The following is an 18,309-nucleotide window of genomic DNA, read 5'->3' on the forward strand; positions in this document are numbered from 1 at the left end:
ATATAATTGCTATTAGTTTTAAAGTATCTCTATTCTTTTTATTCTGTTATGCCATGTTCTTTTTTCACACAAATTTATTTTTAACAACATTTGATAAACTAGTGGTTTTTTGTGTGATAAACAAACCTGCTTATTGTTATAAAATAATCTGTTAAAAATAATTTCTCAAAATTATTCTTTTCCTTTCTCTTTTGTTTTTTGTTATAAAATGACTACAATTTCTTACTCTTCCTTAAAAATTGCATACTCATGCAAAAGTGGTTGCTTTTTGGAATAGATGGGAGAGGATGGGCTGTTCTTTGCCCAACCCCTCTCTATCCACTACTCTGCGAATTTTGGAAGCCTACACCAATTCATCTCCAACTTATCAATGATACTCATTGGTGTGCCCTCAGGTTCAGCTATTCAAATAGTCATCTCTCCAAAAATAATCTATTGTATTTCTATAGCCAAGCTAATGAAGATGCTTTTAAGAAATACTGGAATAAATGGGCCAGTTCACTAAAAGAGAACTTAAAAACAGCATTCCTTCCGAAGTTATAACAATTGATGACTAAAAAATCAAATTACTTTTTTTTATACTACCATTACTTACAAAATACTATATACGGTAAAATTATAAATAGCACTCAAAATAAACCATATGATTTAATACTTTGATTTCAAGTTTTCTTGTAGACCACTGTTTTTTATCGGGGGTTATCAGCCAAGTTATAACTATCGGTGGTCCCTGAGAAACTTGCTTGTTCATGTCTTGTGCTTTAGAATTTTGATCAACTCCAATACTAATTGTTCTGATTTCACCCACATATGAATTGCTAAAGCAATAACAATGTGTGCTTAGCGAATTGTATTCGTCCAAAGGATGATTATGTTGGTGTTCGTCTGCTTTCTTTGTGGGTCGAAGCTTGAATCCAGTTTATCTCTAAAGACTAATAGCGGTTTTTATTCTGCTCTTATATTTAAACTTCGGTAAACACTGGTTTTATTCGCCTTCTATCACTACTGAGCCTTCCTTTTTTTTTAAGTTTGCCTTTTACCAAGATCCTTAACACCACTAGCAACCAGGTATCTTCTTGCTAAGGCGTCCGATGTCCAAGTGCTTTTGCTACTTATTCATCCTGATGAAAGGCAATGCTGTTGGGGACTCTGTCTTTAGAAACTGCGTTCTCCCTCTTGGCCGTCTTCTTGATCAGACGTGAGTGCAGTGTCTACAAGAGACATGCACTCATTGAAAACACCAAAGGTTTGCTCCACTTCTCTGTGCTTCTCCAAAGCTTCTCGTCTTCTTTTGGCAAGCTATTAATTCATTGTTAGACATAGTCTAATTTTATATTTTATAGAAGTTGCCTTGCTCTTCTTTGACAAAGCTTGCGCCTCATAGCAGCAGCTTCCTTCTCTTTCTCAGCCTTCTCGTTCGCCTTTTTATCCTCTCTTGCACTGTTCAAATGACGGTTGTAATAGTTTCTTATATACTGGTCTTTTTCTGCGTCGTTCCACTTTGAATCAAGAACCAAGTCGTCAAAATCTTTACCTCTGACTTTTTTTATTATTGACTTATACAAGTGCTTGTTGGTTGTGCTGGACACAAATCGTTCTTATAGGTTCCAGTCATGACCTTGTTCCTCTAACACTCGTTCTTCTACGTTTTGTAATAGTGTCTATTGTATTCGTTAGTAAATCTTTGGTATAATGAAATCAAAACATACCCAAAGCGCACCCTGTGAAATCGTGTTACCCGTGAAGCTGGGCAGGCTGTCAGAATTTATTTCTTGGGAGCAGCGGTATGAGAGAAAAGTTGCATTTCTTATTTTATGCTATCCATTTGGTCTTGCATTCTTTCACTGCTGGCCTTGAGTAATTCAATGTATTTGGACAATACCTCGTTTGATTGTTTAAGGTGCTTGTTACTCTCTTTCAGATACTGAATTTGTTCGTCTATGTCCTCCAGTTTTCTCCTAAGAGGGACCAGTTGGGTATATACGTCAGCTTCAGCATTGATTAGAGTAGCAACACTAGATGCCAATAGAGTGCTGTTGCTGGTGGGTACATCAATATAGGTAACATTTTTGCTGTGGTTGTGGCTCATTTCATTTTTCACTAAAGAACAAAAGGTTAAGAAAAATGAAAAGTGCCTGCCTTCTTTATATTGCATTGTACCCAATTACTTCATAATACTACTTCCTTTTTCAGATACCAGCTTTTAATTGAAGAGGTTCACCTTTGAAAAACAGAATGTAAAAAACGACCATTACCCTTTTTTGGAGCTAAATAACTTTTGATTCCATTTAGCACATTACACACTTAAGATGCTTTTGATCCTCAATTCATGCCTTTTTCTTGCATCAAGCTTATCATACATTCTCAAATCATGGCCTGGATTTTCTTGGATAAACATCCAAAATAAACTACTTTTGTTTTGAATGAATTTGGCAAATAGTATATTAGCATAATAACATTAGGGGCGGATTGGCAGTCCGCTGGAGGCGCGAGTGTTTATCAAGGCGAAGCGAATCAAACTTTAGCTGAAGGCCCAAGAAAGTTTATCGAAGCTCGCATAGGTCCGATTTTTTTTTTTTTTTTTTTTTTTTTTTTTTTTTTTTTTTTTTTTACAGTAGGTGTCAGTTTGGCTTAATATCACTCGTTTTAGTTAAACCAATTTTTCAATGAATTTGAATAAAAAAAATGACAAGATAAATCATATGTATTCTTATGTTTGCTGTGGCTCGTTTTCTTTGGGAAACTTATTGCTCTGGCCTGAAGGGGGAAATGGAGGAAGCCAAAAAGAAAATCTAGGGAATCACATTTCACTTCTTGTAAGATTGTGGACATTAAATTATTGATGCAATTATGCGAGAAGTCCTAAAAAAAGTTTTTTTCTATCAGTATCGAATGCCTGGCTTGTACCAACAAACTTGGCTTGACGGGAATGCTTAAATGTGATTTATACACAAAGATAATGATATCTTGTGACCGTTTACTATGAGTCTTTCCGCAGCGATATTGAAGTAACACCTTTCAAGCATTTCCTTATGCAACTAGATCTATTGTAGACTAAAGACAATTTCAAGCTGCTGAAAACATTCTTGATTCATAAAAGAGAGTACTTAGTAAATGTTAAGCCTGTTACCATCCACTGAGATAGTAAATGCTATGCTTTTATCTGTTACACAGCTTTTAATGCTCATTGAATGACTGCTGTTTTTTGTGATGATTCTTGATTGCGAGAACAAAACTTGACGTGTTTTTTCTTCTTCATACCATGTCTTCAAAATCGTCCTCAAAAAGTATATACTTTGCTCTACTTCTTTTTGTTGATACGCTTATTTCATAGATGCTAAAAAGAGAAAAACGGGTACTCCAGACCCTAATCAACACAGACTCGATCGTTTCTTATCTTCGCAAACAAGTCAACCTAAAGACGATCCTATGCAACTTGATTCACAACCAACTTTAAACAAATCACAAGGCTCACAAATCAATTCACAACTAGGCACATTTAGACAACAATCACTCTTACCAACTATTATCATTCATAACTTGAACCGTAAACTAAAGAATCCTGCATGTGTCATTTATCTCATGTTATGTTTCAATAGCCTCCCGACCCAAAGAGCTACCTGCCGAGTATCTAAGAAACAGCTGGGAAGTTCAAAAGTCACTCATACTGGCTATTTTTTCGAAACATGATGCAACGCACTTGAATTATGTAACAGTGTCAAAGGTAAATTTGAATACGATCTCATCCAGTATTCATACGAGTAGATGTCCGAAAATTTATGTCGATTTGGTAAAGCAGAAACTGTTTATCAAGGGCTCAGTGCCGAGATTGAAAACCATGTCAAAACCATGAAGAAAGAGTTGCTCTCAGTTCCTTTAACTCAAGCATTACTCTCCAGGTTGAATTTAAGCTGGAAGACATATTGTTCTCAACTGTCCATCCTCAAGAATGTGTTTATGGAACTAGATCGATGTTATGTTTTACCCAACACCAAATTTTCTTCCATTGTTCAGTTAGGAAAGCGTATCTTTAGTGACACGATTCTAGATGTAGCTGAATTTCGTAATGTTGTTGTTGCTGAAGTATTGAAGCTTATCAAGGATGATAGGTAATTACAATGTGCGATTCCATGTATGGGGCTTATGCATTCCATTCTTTGTAGAGACAATAAGCCTGTCGATATCAAACTGTTAAAAGATATACTGCACATGCTACTAGACTTATCATTCTATACAAGCGATTTTGAGCCCAAATTCTTAAAAAACACCAACCAATACTACAAAGATGAATCAGATAAGCTTGTTCAGACATTGTCTGTCCCTGAATACATTCAGCATGTCTCCAAAAGATGTAAAGAAGAATCAGAAACAAGAATCACCAACTACCTTGATGCACACACAAGACAAGCCTTGACTTTAGCTGTTACTAATCAATTGGTTTATAGCAAGGCAAGCCTACTCATTAAAAAAGGATTTAAGGAAATGATGGACAATAACCGATACGAACCACTTAAGACGTTTTATGGCTTATTGGAACAAAGCCCAAGTATAAGTATCCTTCGTCATGCATTTGGCGAATACATCAAGGTAAGAGAGAGAGAGAGAGAGAGAGAGAGAGAGAGAGAGAGAGAGAGAGAGAGAGAGAGAGAGAGAGAGAGAGAGAGAGAGAGAGAGAGAGAGAGAGAGAAAGAAAAAACAAACAAACATATTGAATTATCTACAGGAACAAGGTGTTGAATTGATAAAAAATACTGCTTTGGATTCAAGCATGATTGTCTCTCTATTAAAGTTTAAAAAGAGAATTGACAAGGTCCTCAGAGGCTGTTTTAATGACGATATCTCATTTGCAAATGCATCTAAAGAAGGATTTGAATTCTTTATTAACACACGAGGCAATAAGCCAGCCGAATTACTTGCCAAATTTATTGATTCAAGACTCAAGGTCTCTACTAAAAAGCAGCGTGATGTTGATCTCAGTGCGCTTGACAATGCGCTTGTCTTGTTTCGATACATTCAAGGAAAAGATGCTTTTGAAGCTTATTATAAGCGATTTTTGGCTAAGCGTCTTTTGCTGGACCGTAGTTCTTCCAAGGACCTAGAAAATCATGTACTGGAGCAACTGAAGCATGAATGTGGTCATGACTTTACAAAGAATTTTGAAAACATGTTTAATGATATTCAAGTCTCTGCTGATTTAGGCATTTCTTTTAAAGAGTTCGAAAAGGATCATCCCCGTATGCCAGTTTCTGTCAAGGTCATTGCTCAAGCGACTTGGCCTACTTACCCAACATCAGATATCCAATTGACTTCAGAGGTATTTTGATCGAACAAATATTGATTTTAGATTGCTGATGCGATTCTCTCTACAGATGTTGGCAACTCAAAGGTTGTATGAAAAGTTTTATGGGTCCAAATTTAAGGGACGAAAGCTCATCTGGCAAAATGCATTATCCTCTTGTTCTCTCATGGCACATTACCCTAAAGGCGCAAAAGAACTTATAGTCAGTTTATCTCAGGCAGTTATCTTGTTGCTTTTTAACAACACACATAAAGTAAGTCTCTCATTTACAGAGATCCAAAATGCCCTTAACTTGGGTAAGTAAACAAAACAAATTTAAAAAAAGCTAACCATTCTCTATAGATCAAAAAGACGCTGTGGGATTACTTTCATCACTTTCTACGGGCAACTATAAACTTATTATAAACGAATCTGGCAACAAAAACATATCAGCAATAGACAAGTTTAGCTTTAATACGGAATTTGAGTCTGAAAACGTAAAAGTGCGAGTACCTCCAGCTGTAACAGAACAAGCGACAGAAGAAACGAAAGATGTAGAGCAAAAAGTGCATTTCAATAGACAGCATCAATTAGAAGCAGCCATTGTTCGTATTATGAAGGCCAAAAAGACAATGGATCATAATGCACTTGTGAATGAACTCTTTACTGAACTCAAATATCCTTTAGAGGTATGGTTAAATTTATATGTAAAAAAAAACTAAATGATGATATAGGCAAACGCCGTAAAGATAAGAATTGAGTCATTGATTGATAGAGACTATTTGGCAAGAGACGCAAACGATAATACAGTGTATATATATCAAAGTTAAGCCATGTATATCTTGTAACCATAAAATAAAGCCATTTGCATAACTTGAGAAAATCAGCCTAGAACAGCCGCATGATCGCTGTTCTGAGTTGAGTTATAAAAACTGAACTACTATTGACTCAGGAGATCAGGTTTACTTTCTTTGTTACCATGAGTGGACAAAAGTTAACTGTGACATGTAAACTAATAAACTGACTTTTTCATGACCTAACACGTTTACTCATAGACTGCGATGAATACGATGTATGGCCACTTATTGCGGATGACTTGTCTTCTCAGCTTCCGCTTCGAAACTTGAAATGGCAACCTTCCAGTCAAAGAGCAGAGTGTGTCATCCCTATTCTCGAAGTAGATCTCAAGCGCTTTACAATAGACTATACTCCCCCTTTGTTATCAGATACGCAAACAACCTACTTGAACCTTTATTTTGTCGCGTGCGACGTATGTAAAAAATAAATAGAGTGCCAAACAGGCCTAATGTATTGATAGGATAATGAAGACTACAAAACGCGTGTACGCAAGAATATTCGCAACTGGGTAGAGACTATCCAGACTAAAAAGAACCAAGAATGGCTCGTAGTCTACGTGGCAGGTACAGAATCTAAGCGTAGTACGACTTATTTGGGCTTAAAATCATCTGTGTACGACAAAATTAAGACTGATTTTAATCCACCTAAACAAGACAGGTAAAATGAACATGGGAATGAGAGGTACTTGGTTTGACTAAAAAAATTGGGGGTATACTTAGATGTGCTTATATTCGTAAAAAAGATCCAGAAGGTCCACAGTCTGAATTATGGAGCAATTTCATTGAAAAGATCAAAGAATGTATATTATCAAGTTTTGATATGCAAGTGCTTCAAATCCAAGAAGACACAAGGAGATTGGACATGCAGAGACATATGCCTGGATGGAATTACTGTACATTCTTCATTTTAAAAGAAGGACTAGCACAAGCATTTGAGATCATGACATTGTATGAAGATGCATTAATTCAATACGATGAACTTGAAGCATCCTTTTTCCAAGTATTGAGAGGTATTTAAGTACAACAAAGTATTGCTTACCTAATACATTGTTTGATAGACAAAGCATTAGCTTGGTTTGGTCATTTTGGTGGTACTGATCTAGGAGATGATAGTGGCAACATTCTCGATTTTAAGCGCAAAAACTATCGCGATTTGATTAACAAGAACATTATCTCAGTATTTGATTTTAGAAGCTACTTATTTGCTCGTCAATGTCGTATGTTATTGAAGCTGCAGCGTGTGATTGAAGTGACAGCTCGAGCACAGCTTTTTATCACCAATTTCATACCAGCCATTCGAGAAAATGAAGAACTTTTGTCCGAAAATTTTGTAGAGTCTTGGGTCTTTTCAGCTTGCATGAATGTAGTGAACGAGTGCGAACCTTTATCATCTCAGCTGATTGGCAGCAATACAGACCTTGTTGTTCCTTATAATGCTGTAAAGGCTGATTTATTATTGACAGCAAGACGCCAGTTAGATAAAATTGGTGTCAAATGTGGACATCTGCCCATGACGGATCCCTTTTCGATCTACATTAATCACACATCCACCAAAACAGAAGAGAACAAGAAACCAATGACAAATACCAAATTACTGGAGGCAGTTGAGTCAGTAGAGGCATTTGACAAGACCTATATGGGTCTAAGTACACGGGCCATCAAGAGTTATGATGCTAGTTTTAGATCCAAGGCAGCATTGAATGTACATGGAGATATTGCAGCATTGAAATAGTAAGTAATATTGGATGTCAGTCGTAAGTTTCTTACAAAAAAAAAAGTATTCGAGAAAAATATGAAGAAGCTGTTCGTATTTATGAATCCATGATTTGGAGATATGGAGAACAAGAATGGTGTTCAATTGAAAACAGCTTGTTAACCAAGTGCGCTGATTCACAACAACGATTAGGCAGATATGATCAATATGTTGAATCGCTTTTGGCATTGCTCAAGAATGCCAAATATTTAAATGATCAAGATGCTACGCACTATACAAATGAAATGATCACCAATGTAGTCAAATTAGACAAGGAGATCAAACGACCTTTTTCACCCATTTTTTCAGTCTCTGTGATTTCAGTTATTGATGATAGTACTCTGGTTGAGAGCACAAGTGTTGAAGTCTGCGTTGACAATCATTTACCCAAGGTATGTTTATACACACTCGTGTTTGTATTTATTCATTTGATTAGCAAATTCATTATGACTCCATTTCTTTGAAACTTGTCGGAAGTGATCCTGAGCAAATTTGGTTTACAATCAATGACCGGGACTTGATGCCTGGCAAGAATACATTTTTATTGACCAGTTTGGTAAGGAGATCAACTATTGAATTCTACTAATGTCAATAGACTTCAACATCAGGAAACTATGTTGTGGAAACATGCGAAATGAAGTTGGGAAAGCTTGTGTTTAGTCACAACTTTTTAAGACCAGGACAAAAGAAGCGTGTTGTCAGATTGAATCATGATATAAAGCGATTGTATGCCTCTGTTTCTCAACCAGATGAAAGTATGTATATCATGTTTCTGTCATATTTTACTTATAACATTATGAACATACGCACATATACTAGTTTGTTTGGGAGAAAAACAAAGATTATCTATCAAGGTAGAAAGTCGATCGTACGATTCAAAAAGTGGTGTTTTACTGCTGGAATCACAGACGGAGGGCATGGAAATCACTAAAGTGCCTCAAGTATCAGCTATTGTGATACGCGATCAACAAGAAGAACAAATTGAATTGAATATGTCAGAAAATGGAGAAATTGCTTTACCAGACCTTGCTCCTCATGAACAAATTGAATTGTTTGCTGTATATGAAGGTCCTTATACAGAGTTTGATTATAGAGTAAGAGATATAATCTAAAAGAAAAGAGAAACTCAATATGTTGCTTATAGATAAAGACAACCATCACTTACAAGATAGATGAAACAAGTCATAAATTTGTATCTTCAGATTATGTCAAAGTGACAGTGCCCTTATTGGTGACTGAATCAACCATTTTCAGAGAATCATGGTCAGTATATTATGTTTAGTTTGAATTGACTGATGTCTGTTGTAGTGTGTTCCTCAAAGTGGAGCTTTCTTGTAATGGTGACTTGCCAGTACGTATTCTTGGGTCAAGCGCCAAACCCTCTACCTACTATTTAGTTGAAAGTCAGTCTGAAATGAAGCAATGCGATGTGGTAAGTCTAGACTGTGATATACATGTTAATAACATAAATAGACCTTATTCCCCAGACAAAATGTGTCGTTTATTTACAAGCTGGTAAAAAGAGAAGGCGAAATAGACAAAGCAGATATAAATGTAAACTCAAAAATACACTTTAATGTTCGATACCGATCTCTTAAAGATGGCAAGTGTCTATAGTTATATTCAAAAAAAAAACATTAACCTATCTTTTCTCTTTTATAGAAGTGGAAACCAGCCTACAAATTATGATGCAAGAAAAACTAAAAGAATTAAGGTTGGACCAACACTTGCATTATGTATTCCAAAAGGTCAAGGAAGCATTTTTGGGTTCTGTAGACTACTCGAGCTATGGACTAACTGATGTTGTTCATTTGGACGACTTTGATGCAGAATTATGTGAATCTTTCTTGCTGCATAGAGACCTAAAGACAAAGGTTCAATTATTGGATTTGATTGAAGAGTTCTTTGAGGTAAGCTATTCAACAGATGTTAGTATCTCATTGATTTTTTTCTAGCAAAACGAAGCCATTACTGTTAGACAAATTAAACAAAAATGCCCTCATCCTCGTATTCATTCTATAGCATTCCCTCTTGAAGTTCCTACTACCAAGGTAAGGAAACACGACAGTCTGACTATTCACTTAACATGCATTAGATAACACATACGGCAGAGCTAAGCTTGTCTGTTGAAAAAGACTTACTTGTATCAGAACCATGTCCATGTATCTTGCGTATCAAGCAACTTACTTATTGGAGCCCTGACAATATGAAGTCAAATGACGAGTTCTATTATGATATTGATGTGGACTATGATAACTGGCTTTTGTCTGGCAAAAGACGATTACGCTTTGTTTCAAAGCCTGACGAAGTCATGGAATTCCGTATCAGTCTTGTACCTTTAAAGACAGGTAACTTGTTATTGCCTTCTGTGCGCGTATCGGCTGTTTCGCCAGAGATATTTGCATCAACTGTCTATACGAATAGCGCACAACAAATCCTTGTCAAACCAAAATCGAAAACGGCTACTTTTTTTGTAGAGCAACAGAGCCGTTTTATTCAACCCAATCAATCACCTTATGCTACTAATCCATTATCAATCGCAATAGAAAGTAATAGAGGAAGTTCAGGCAGTAGCATAAGAAGTGGTATCGAAACAGCATTCTAATAAAACATATATATCTAAATAAAATGAAATGCACTAGCAGTAGATGAAGTAAGTGAATCTCTGTCACAAACTAAAGTGCGCCCAATGCTTTCTTTTCAAACATTATAAATACAATTCTTGTCTCGCAAAGTTCATGTTAGCCTTCTGTCATCCGATCAGGAGTAATATAGTGCTATATTGATGAGATATTGACTTGTTGTTGCCTTTGTTCATTATTCAATAAAGTATATTCTTTGTCTCACTACCGTCATAGTTTTCTTTATAAATTATTTGGACCCTTTGTCATCAAATCTATATAAACTGTTTCTTTTTCTTAGTTCTACAATAATCAAATCAGTATGCCTTACACTCTTATTAACTAATCGCCTCTAAATTAATTTGAACTCAAGAAGACGTGTGCACCTCATGCATTTATACCACTTTATACATTTCACTCATCACTAAAAAAAATCAAGGAGCAAGACTTTATGACTTCCAATGGACGAAATCAAATCAGAGGTAATCTTCAAGTAATCACAAGCGGGATGGGGCAATATCTAGTGAATGGGCTTGCTCGTTTTCCTAAGAGGGGACTTTTGTCTTTCTTTACTCAAACAAATACAATGATACTTTAATAAGACTGTTAACAGCTTTTGATGAAACTGGAGTAACTTCATTCAATCAAGCCATTCAAGACCTCGAGAAAGCAATACAAGAGGGTCACCGTACCGCATATAATCGAAATACATTAGAAAGAGACATGGATATTATCTGGAAAGAAAACAACTGGCCATAAATAAAATGCAAATGCTTGTTGCAAAGTTTTTATAGATCAATTGTTTGATTAAACATCGCATCGCTTTCATTTTCTTGTTAATAATGGCTACTCTTGTATTTTCAGGAACAGAGTCAAAGGTGTTCTTTCGCTTGCTGTACATTTTCTGCAGCCAGTTTATGCCTCATATTCTTGTTTTTTTTTATTTAATTGTGCATTAATCACACCAAAAATGGAAGTTGAATGTTCTACATGTATAATTTATTCATAGGCCAATCCTTTTTTTCTTTTTCAAAAAAAAAAAAAAAAAAAAAAAAAAAAAAAACCAAAAAAAAAACTTTAACTTCCCCAAGCCTTTATTTTTTTCCCTCTCTTTCATTTTCATTTTTTTTTCTTTATTGTTTAATGCATCCCCTAAAGAGGACATTCCGAAAAAAGCATGAATTGCCCATTTCCAATAAAACTCATTCAGTACACACCAGCCACCGTAAGCATTTGTCAGCCAAGATAAGCTTGATCCGTTGATATATTGTTTACATAGAAATATTGAATCCTAAACAATTATCGCTCATCACTCTTGTGATTCAAAACAGTATGTTGGTCTTGTTAATGCGTTATTCGAGAACCAAATCAAGCGATGAGCCTATTTATATTGCATCCACTGCTGTCTTTATGGCTGAAGTAGTCAAAATTGTGGTGTGTTTGGGCACACTTTATTACCAGCAAAAAATAATTGTCTTGATATGCTCTATTTGCAGATCATTAGGAAGCCACAAGAAGTAGCTAAAATGCTGATACCCAGTGGTCTTTATGCTTTACAAAACAACTTGCTATACATTGCTCTCAGTAATTTAGAAGCAGCCACATTTCAAGTCACATATCAACTTAAGGTGCTCTCTACTGCCGCATTCTCCATATGGCTATTAAATCGAACATTAAACCAAAACCAATGGATTGCTCTCGTGCTATTAATGATTGGCGTCACATTAGTACAATCAGAGAGCATGACGGGATCAGTTTGCCTTGACGATCAACAACCTTTAATAGGGCTGTTATCTGTCTTGGCCAGCTGTGTTTCTTCAGGATTTGCAGGCTGTTATTTCGAAAAGATTCTCAAGACATCTACAACATCCATGTGGATTCGCAATATTCAATTGGGAATATGTGGCGTTACTTTTTCACTCTTGGGTATGCTTTTGTCTGACTTCCGATTCATAAGAACGCATGGCTTATTCTATGGATACAATGCTCTCACTTGGCTTGTTGTAACCAATCAGGCTCTAGGTGGATTAGTTGTGTCCTTGGTAGTCAAGTATGCTGACAATATCCTAAAGGGTTTTGCAACAAGCATCTCCATTGTTTTGTCCGGTCTGATAAGTTTTTTTCTGTTGGATTTTCAGCCTTCGTATCTGTTTTTAACAGGCACAGCCATTGTCATTGTAGCGACTGTACTTTATGGAAAATAACACTTTATATAGAAAAATTTATTCCATACTGTGGTACAAATTGGCCAAATTGGTCATGCACAGTTGAACCAATATCATGGAAGCATTTTGATAAGGCATCCATCCAAGTAGTCTTAGAAGAATTTATTGGAGGCTAAATGAACTCGTAAAAACATTTTGCGGTTTGTCTTCTTTACTGATCTTAATAAAAAAAAAAGAAGCATTAAACAAAGGGAACAAATTAGGTATTTTGTACTACTCATAATGGGTCTATTGTTGAAGAACTTTAACATTTTAAAGTCTAACAAAGTGCACCTAAAGCAATGTTTAGTTTTAATAGTAAATTGTGTTTTGAAATATCTAAGAATGGTTATTTTTGTCAAAATAAGCTTGTAAAAATTACAAGGTACATGGCAAAGTAAATTGATAGCTTGTTAGAGCAAATGCTTAAATTTAGGACTCTAACAAGATAAAAAAAAAAAAAAAAAAAAAAAAAAAAAAAAAAAAAAAAAAAAAAAGGAAATTTCATTCGCCACAGTTCATTATATCTTTATATAAATGATATTGCTATTAAAGGGTGATATGCCCAAAGACACCTTTTCTATGCCAAAAAAAAAAGGTGATTCTCCTATCGATTGCAGGAAAGAGACATGACAAAAATTCAAGTCGTCATTTGAAATCCTCTTTCATGCTACTGCGGCAAACAGAGAGTTCCCGGTTTAAAATGCAAAAAGAGAGGTCACTGTTCCGGGCATGGATACTTTGAAAATTATTTCAAAGACCGCAGATTCAATTACAAGTAGGCGAGCAGCTCACCTCTTTTGTGAATCTTTCCCTTCACTCTAACAATCGAAAATGGGTAAAGTCTATCAATCCATAATCCATCCATCTGTCTAAAGGAAGGATGGATATATGCACACAATGGATGAACATGTTTACTAACAAACTCTTCATTGTTTCCTTCTTATCTCTTGATATACTTTTTTTCCTCATGAACTATAGTTGTAAGTAGTTTTATCTTATGCTTATCATGTATACTCATAATCTCTATAGAATTTCACTATTGAAGAAATCCGTGGTTTGATGGACAAGGTTACCAACGTCCGTAACATGTCCGTTATCGCTCACGTCGATCACGGTAAGTCTACCTTGACTGATTCCTTGGTCTCCAAGGCCGGTATTATTTCTTCTGGTCGTGCTGGTGAAGCCCGTTTCATGGATACCCGTAAGGATGAACAAGAACGTGGTATTACCATCAAGTCCACTGCCATTTCCATGTATTTCCAAATGGAAAACGAAGAAGACCTTAAGGAAATCAAGGGTCAAAAGACCGATGGTAGAGCTTTCTTGATTAACTTGATCGATTCTCCTGGTCACGTTGATTTCTCTTCTGAAGTTACTGCTGCTCTTCGTGTTACTGATGGTGCCCTTGTCGTTGTTGACTGTATTGATGGTGTCTGTGTCCAAACCGAAACTGTCTTGCGTCAAGCTTTGAACGAACGTATCAAGCCCGTTATCTGTCTTAACAAGGTTGATCGTGCTCTTCTCGAACTTCAATTGGACAAGGAAGAACTCTACAACGTAAGTTTTCTATCATAATATTGGGATGACTAATCCATTTATAGTCTTTCGCTCGTACCGTTGAATCCGTCAACGTCATCATTTCCACCTATGTTGATGAAGCCCTCGGTGACTGTCAAGTCTACCCTGAAAAGGGTACTGTTGCCTTCGCTTCCGGTCTTCACGGTTGGGGTTTCACTCTTCGTCAATTTGCTAACCGTTACGCCAAGAAGTTCGGTGTTGACAAGAACAAGATGATGTCCAAGCTCTGGGGTGAAAACTACTTCAACCCTAAGACCAAGAAGTGGACCACCAAGTCTACTGATGCTGAAGGTAAGCCTCTTGAACGTGCTTTCAACATGTTTGTCTTGGACCCCATCTACCGTCTCTTCGACTCCATCATGAACTTCAAGAAGGAACAAACCGCCACTCTTTTGGAAAAGTTGGAAGTCGCTCTTGCCAATGACGAAAAAGATTTGGAAGGTAAGGCCCTCCTCAAGGTTGTCATGCGTAAGTTCTTGCCCGCTGGTGATGCTCTTTTGGAAATGATCTGTATCCACTTGCCCTCTCCCGTCACCTCTCAAGCTTACCGTTGCGCTCAATTGTACGAAGGTCCTACTGATGATGAATGTGCTGTCGGTATTCGTGCTTGTGACCCTAACGGTCCTCTTATGCTTTACGTCTCCAAGATGGTTCCCACCTCTGATAAGGGTCGTTTCTACGCTTTCGGTCGTGTCTTCTCCGGTACCGTCCGTGCTGGTATGAAGGTCCGTATCCAAGGTCCTAACTACGTTCCCGGTCAAAAGAACGATTTGGCTATCAAGTCTATCCAACGTACTGTTCTCATGATGGGTCGTAACGTTGAAGCCATTGAAGACTGTCCCGCCGGTAACATTATTGGTCTTGTTGGTGTTGATCAATTCTTGGTCAAGTCTGGTACCATCACTACCTCCGAAGTTGCTCACAACATGAAGGTCATGAAGTTCTCTGTCTCTCCTGTTGTGCAAGTTGCCGTTGATGTCAAGAACGCCAACGATCTTCCCAAGCTTGTTGAAGGTCTTAAGCGTCTCGCCAAGTCTGATCCTTGTGTCTTGACTTTCACCTCTGACTCTGGTGAACACATTGTTGCTGGTGCTGGTGAACTTCACTTGGAAATCTGTTTGAAGGATTTGGAAGAAGACCACGCTCAAGTTCCTCTTAAGACTGGTGACCCCGTCGTCCAATACCGTGAAACTGTCACTGCTGAATCCAGCATTGACTGTCTTTCCAAGTCTCCCAACAAGCACAACCGTATCTACATGCGTGCTACTCCTTTGGATGATGAACTCTCCAACGAAATCGAAGATGGTAAGATTTCTGCCAAGGACGATTTCAAGACTCGTGCTCGTGTCCTCGCTGACAAGTACGAATGGGATGTTACTGAAGCCCGTAAGATCTGGTGTTTCGGTCCTGATGGTACTGGTCCCAACGTCATGGTTGATGTTACCAAGCAAGTTCAATACCTCGGTGAAATCAAGGATTCTTGTGTTGCTGCCTTCCAATGGGCTACCAAGGAAGGTCCCGTTGCCGAAGAAAACCTCCGTGGTTGTCGTTTCAACATTCTCGATGTCACTCTTCACGCTGATGCTATTCACCGTGGTGGTGGACAAATTATCCCCACTTGTCGTCGTGTTGTCTACGCTTCCGTTCTTACTGCTTCTCCTGGTATCCAAGAACCTATCTACCTTGTCGAAATCCAATGTCCTGAATCTGCTATTGGTGGTATCTACTCTTGTCTTAACAGACGTCGTGGTACCGTCTTCTCTGAAGAACAAAAGATTGGTACTCCTATGATGACCGTCAAGGCTCACTTGCCCGTTAACGAATCTTTTGGTTTCACTGGTGATCTCCGTGCCGCCACCTCTGGTCAAGCTTTCCCTCAAGCTGTCTTCGATCACTGGGCTATCATGTCTGGTAACCCTCTCGAAGCTGGTAACAAGGTCTACGATATCATCCGTGCCGTCCGTACCAGAAAGGGTCTTACTCCCGACATTCCCGGTCTTGACAAGTACTACGATAAGCTTTAAATTTAATAATACAAACTCATTAAATGTAAAATACATTTGGAATAAACCATTCTTAGTTGAAAAAAAACACATATTTTATTGTTCATTATCTTATTTTTTTAACATGTCAGCATAGCTTACTATAGTTCTGTCTTTAGCTTTTAATATGTCTTCATCATCAGTAGTTGGCAAAGCCATTTTTAGATCAACTTCAAACGATTGATTGGACAAGGGAGGGAAATGTACTGGTTTGAGTTCTTTGGCTATATGGTTTGAATCAACCAATTTGTTTGACTGCGCCTTACCTTGTTCTTCTTTCTTGTTTTTTTTGTTGTATTTTTGATTCTTGGTATACGGTTTCTTTTTCAAAGGAATTTCGTTCTTGAGTGATTCGCTTTTTTCTTGTTCTTTTGCTGTTATTATGGGCTTATCTTTCGTATTAAGCTTGGCATTGTTAGCCTGTGATTGTCTGAAATTATGATTGTGTTGTTTGTTATTGTTGTGATAAGATTTTTGTACATTATTGTTGTTTCGATAGGCTGGGCGTTGTTGCTTTGAAGAATCAGAAGGTAATAGATTATCTTGTTGTTTGCCATTGCGTACATGGATATCTTCTTTTTGTGCATTGGGTCTATTTTGTTGATGATAATAATTGTTTTGTTGGCGTATATTGTTGTAAAATGGCTTCTTGACCGAAGGCCGATATGAATGATTATGTCTTGGGCTGTTTGAATAAGGACTCATAAAGGAAGGATAATAGTATCCACTGTAAGGAGGATATACCTCGGGTATTAAACTGGATGGCTTTACAGTGTCTTGTGTTCGTGCTTGACTAGACCTAATAAGCAAATGAATGAACTCAATGTTCAATGTTACTTACACTCGTAATGTAGGCTCAGATTTCATTCGAGCAGCAATTGCTTGATCCTTAAATGACTTTCCTCTTACACTTGAAAGTAATGTCAAAGCATCATCCTCACTTTCAAATGTAAAGTACCACATATTACCAATATCTTTCTTTATCGACTGAACAGGTGGAGAATTCAAGTCTTTTAGCAGTTGATTTATCTCCTATCGTAAAAGTATCATTAGAAAAAGAAAAAATAAATGGCAGATTCAACTTGCCTCTTCTGTGCAGTCAGGCATGTCTCTTAATATCACTGTCTTTCGTTGCACTGAAATGTTGGGTTTGACTCTAGTGCCTGTCTCGTCCACTGTGACTTCTGAAGATTCTCGTAATGTTTTCACAATTAATTCGATATCCGTTGTCCATTCACGCACACGTTTGAAATTGGCTATGAGTGAAATAGGCACATATAGTTCTGAATCCATTTGAGACACCAACCAAGTATCATTGACAAGATTTTGCCTACATAGAGAACATGAATCACAATATATGATTTACTTTCAAAATTACCTAGAAAAATAATATTCCAATTGTCTTTTCAAATCGACTGTTTTATCTAAAGAATTTGACCTTAATCATTTCAAAAAAAAAAGAGAACTTCAAATTGATCCTTACTTTGATCGGAGCTTCTGAGGGATGTTTCCACGGAGCTTGTATTATTTAAACTGCTACTACTTTCATCATGCATTATAATCTCCAAGTCTTCATCATCACGTGTGTTTGTATTGCTTTCAAAAGGTGTTCTGTAATAATGATTAAGAGGAGGATAATAGATATATGACGTTGGATAAGATTCATGATAGTATCTCATTGAATGATGATAATTAGGAAAGCGTTGATTAGTCTCTCTTTTGTACTTGTTAGTAGGCTTGATTGCCTTTTTTTTAGTCATGTCTTTTTTCGTAGCATCTTGTTGTTGTTGTTGTTGTTCTTGCTGCGGTTCTAAATTATCAGAAACAGTCATCATTACTATAAAATGGTTAGTATGTTTAATGATTCAGCAATGATCTTTCACCTCGCAAGGTACACACGAAAAAAAAAAGAAGAAAAAGAAAGAGATAGAGAGAAAAAGAAATAAAAAAAAAATAAAAGAGGGGTGCGAAGG

General features: G+C 36.9%; 4 protein-coding genes across 4 annotated transcripts; 3 read left to right on the forward strand and 1 right to left on the reverse strand.

Moving 5' to 3' along the window:
• Positions 1-3,195: 3,195 nt before the first annotated feature.
• B0P05DRAFT_507081 (Cullin family-domain-containing protein) lies at positions 3,196-10,579 on the forward strand. Its single transcript, XM_051575548.1, has 24 exons — positions 3,196-3,287; positions 3,335-3,547; positions 3,600-3,724; positions 3,766-4,109; positions 4,164-4,587; positions 4,724-5,314; positions 5,370-5,595; positions 5,642-5,967; positions 6,013-6,103; positions 6,231-6,278; positions 6,334-6,548; positions 6,597-6,793; positions 6,856-7,145; positions 7,194-7,866; positions 7,914-8,280; positions 8,325-8,444; positions 8,484-8,643; positions 8,708-8,982; positions 9,033-9,151; positions 9,197-9,320; positions 9,362-9,491; positions 9,551-9,798; positions 9,844-9,939; positions 9,984-10,579. Exons 1-24 carry the CDS (start codon positions 3,263-3,265, stop codon positions 10,491-10,493), a joined length of 5,937 nt encoding a protein of 1,978 aa, XP_051436523.1. The 5' UTR covers positions 3,196-3,262; the 3' UTR covers positions 10,494-10,579.
• A 1,022-nt stretch (positions 10,580-11,601) lies between these two features.
• Positions 11,602-13,150, forward strand: B0P05DRAFT_534811 (nucleotide-sugar transporter-domain-containing protein). The gene is made up of 4 exons (XM_051577362.1): positions 11,602-11,734; positions 11,789-11,947; positions 11,971-12,624; positions 12,648-13,150. Exons 1-4 carry the CDS (start codon positions 11,653-11,655, stop codon positions 12,848-12,850), a joined length of 1,098 nt encoding a protein of 365 aa, XP_051436524.1. The 5' UTR covers positions 11,602-11,652; the 3' UTR covers positions 12,851-13,150.
• A 337-nt stretch (positions 13,151-13,487) lies between these two features.
• On the forward strand, positions 13,488-16,387 carry B0P05DRAFT_534813 (elongation factor 2). Its single transcript, XM_051577363.1, has 4 exons — positions 13,488-13,550; positions 13,626-13,628; positions 13,746-14,273; positions 14,318-16,387. Exons 1-4 carry the CDS (start codon positions 13,548-13,550, stop codon positions 16,316-16,318), a joined length of 2,535 nt encoding a protein of 844 aa, XP_051436525.1. The 5' UTR covers positions 13,488-13,547; the 3' UTR covers positions 16,319-16,387.
• Positions 16,368-18,246, reverse strand: B0P05DRAFT_534820 (uncharacterized protein). The gene is made up of 7 exons (XM_051577364.1): positions 18,220-18,246; positions 17,820-18,173; positions 17,715-17,760; positions 17,423-17,666; positions 17,178-17,368; positions 16,603-17,129; positions 16,368-16,560 (listed from the first exon to the last, which is right to left on the reverse strand). Exons 2-7 carry the CDS (start codon positions 18,169-18,171, stop codon positions 16,409-16,411), a joined length of 1,512 nt encoding a protein of 503 aa, XP_051436526.1. The 5' UTR covers positions 18,172-18,173; positions 18,220-18,246; the 3' UTR covers positions 16,368-16,408.
• Positions 18,247-18,309: the final 63 nt, after the last annotated feature.

The sequence above is a fragment of the Gilbertella persicaria genome (genome assembly GCF_025201335.1).
Source record: "Gilbertella persicaria strain CBS 190.32 chromosome Unknown B0P05scaffold_12, whole genome shotgun sequence".
Lineage (NCBI taxonomy): Eukaryota > Fungi > Mucoromycota > Mucoromycetes > Mucorales > Choanephoraceae > Gilbertella > Gilbertella persicaria.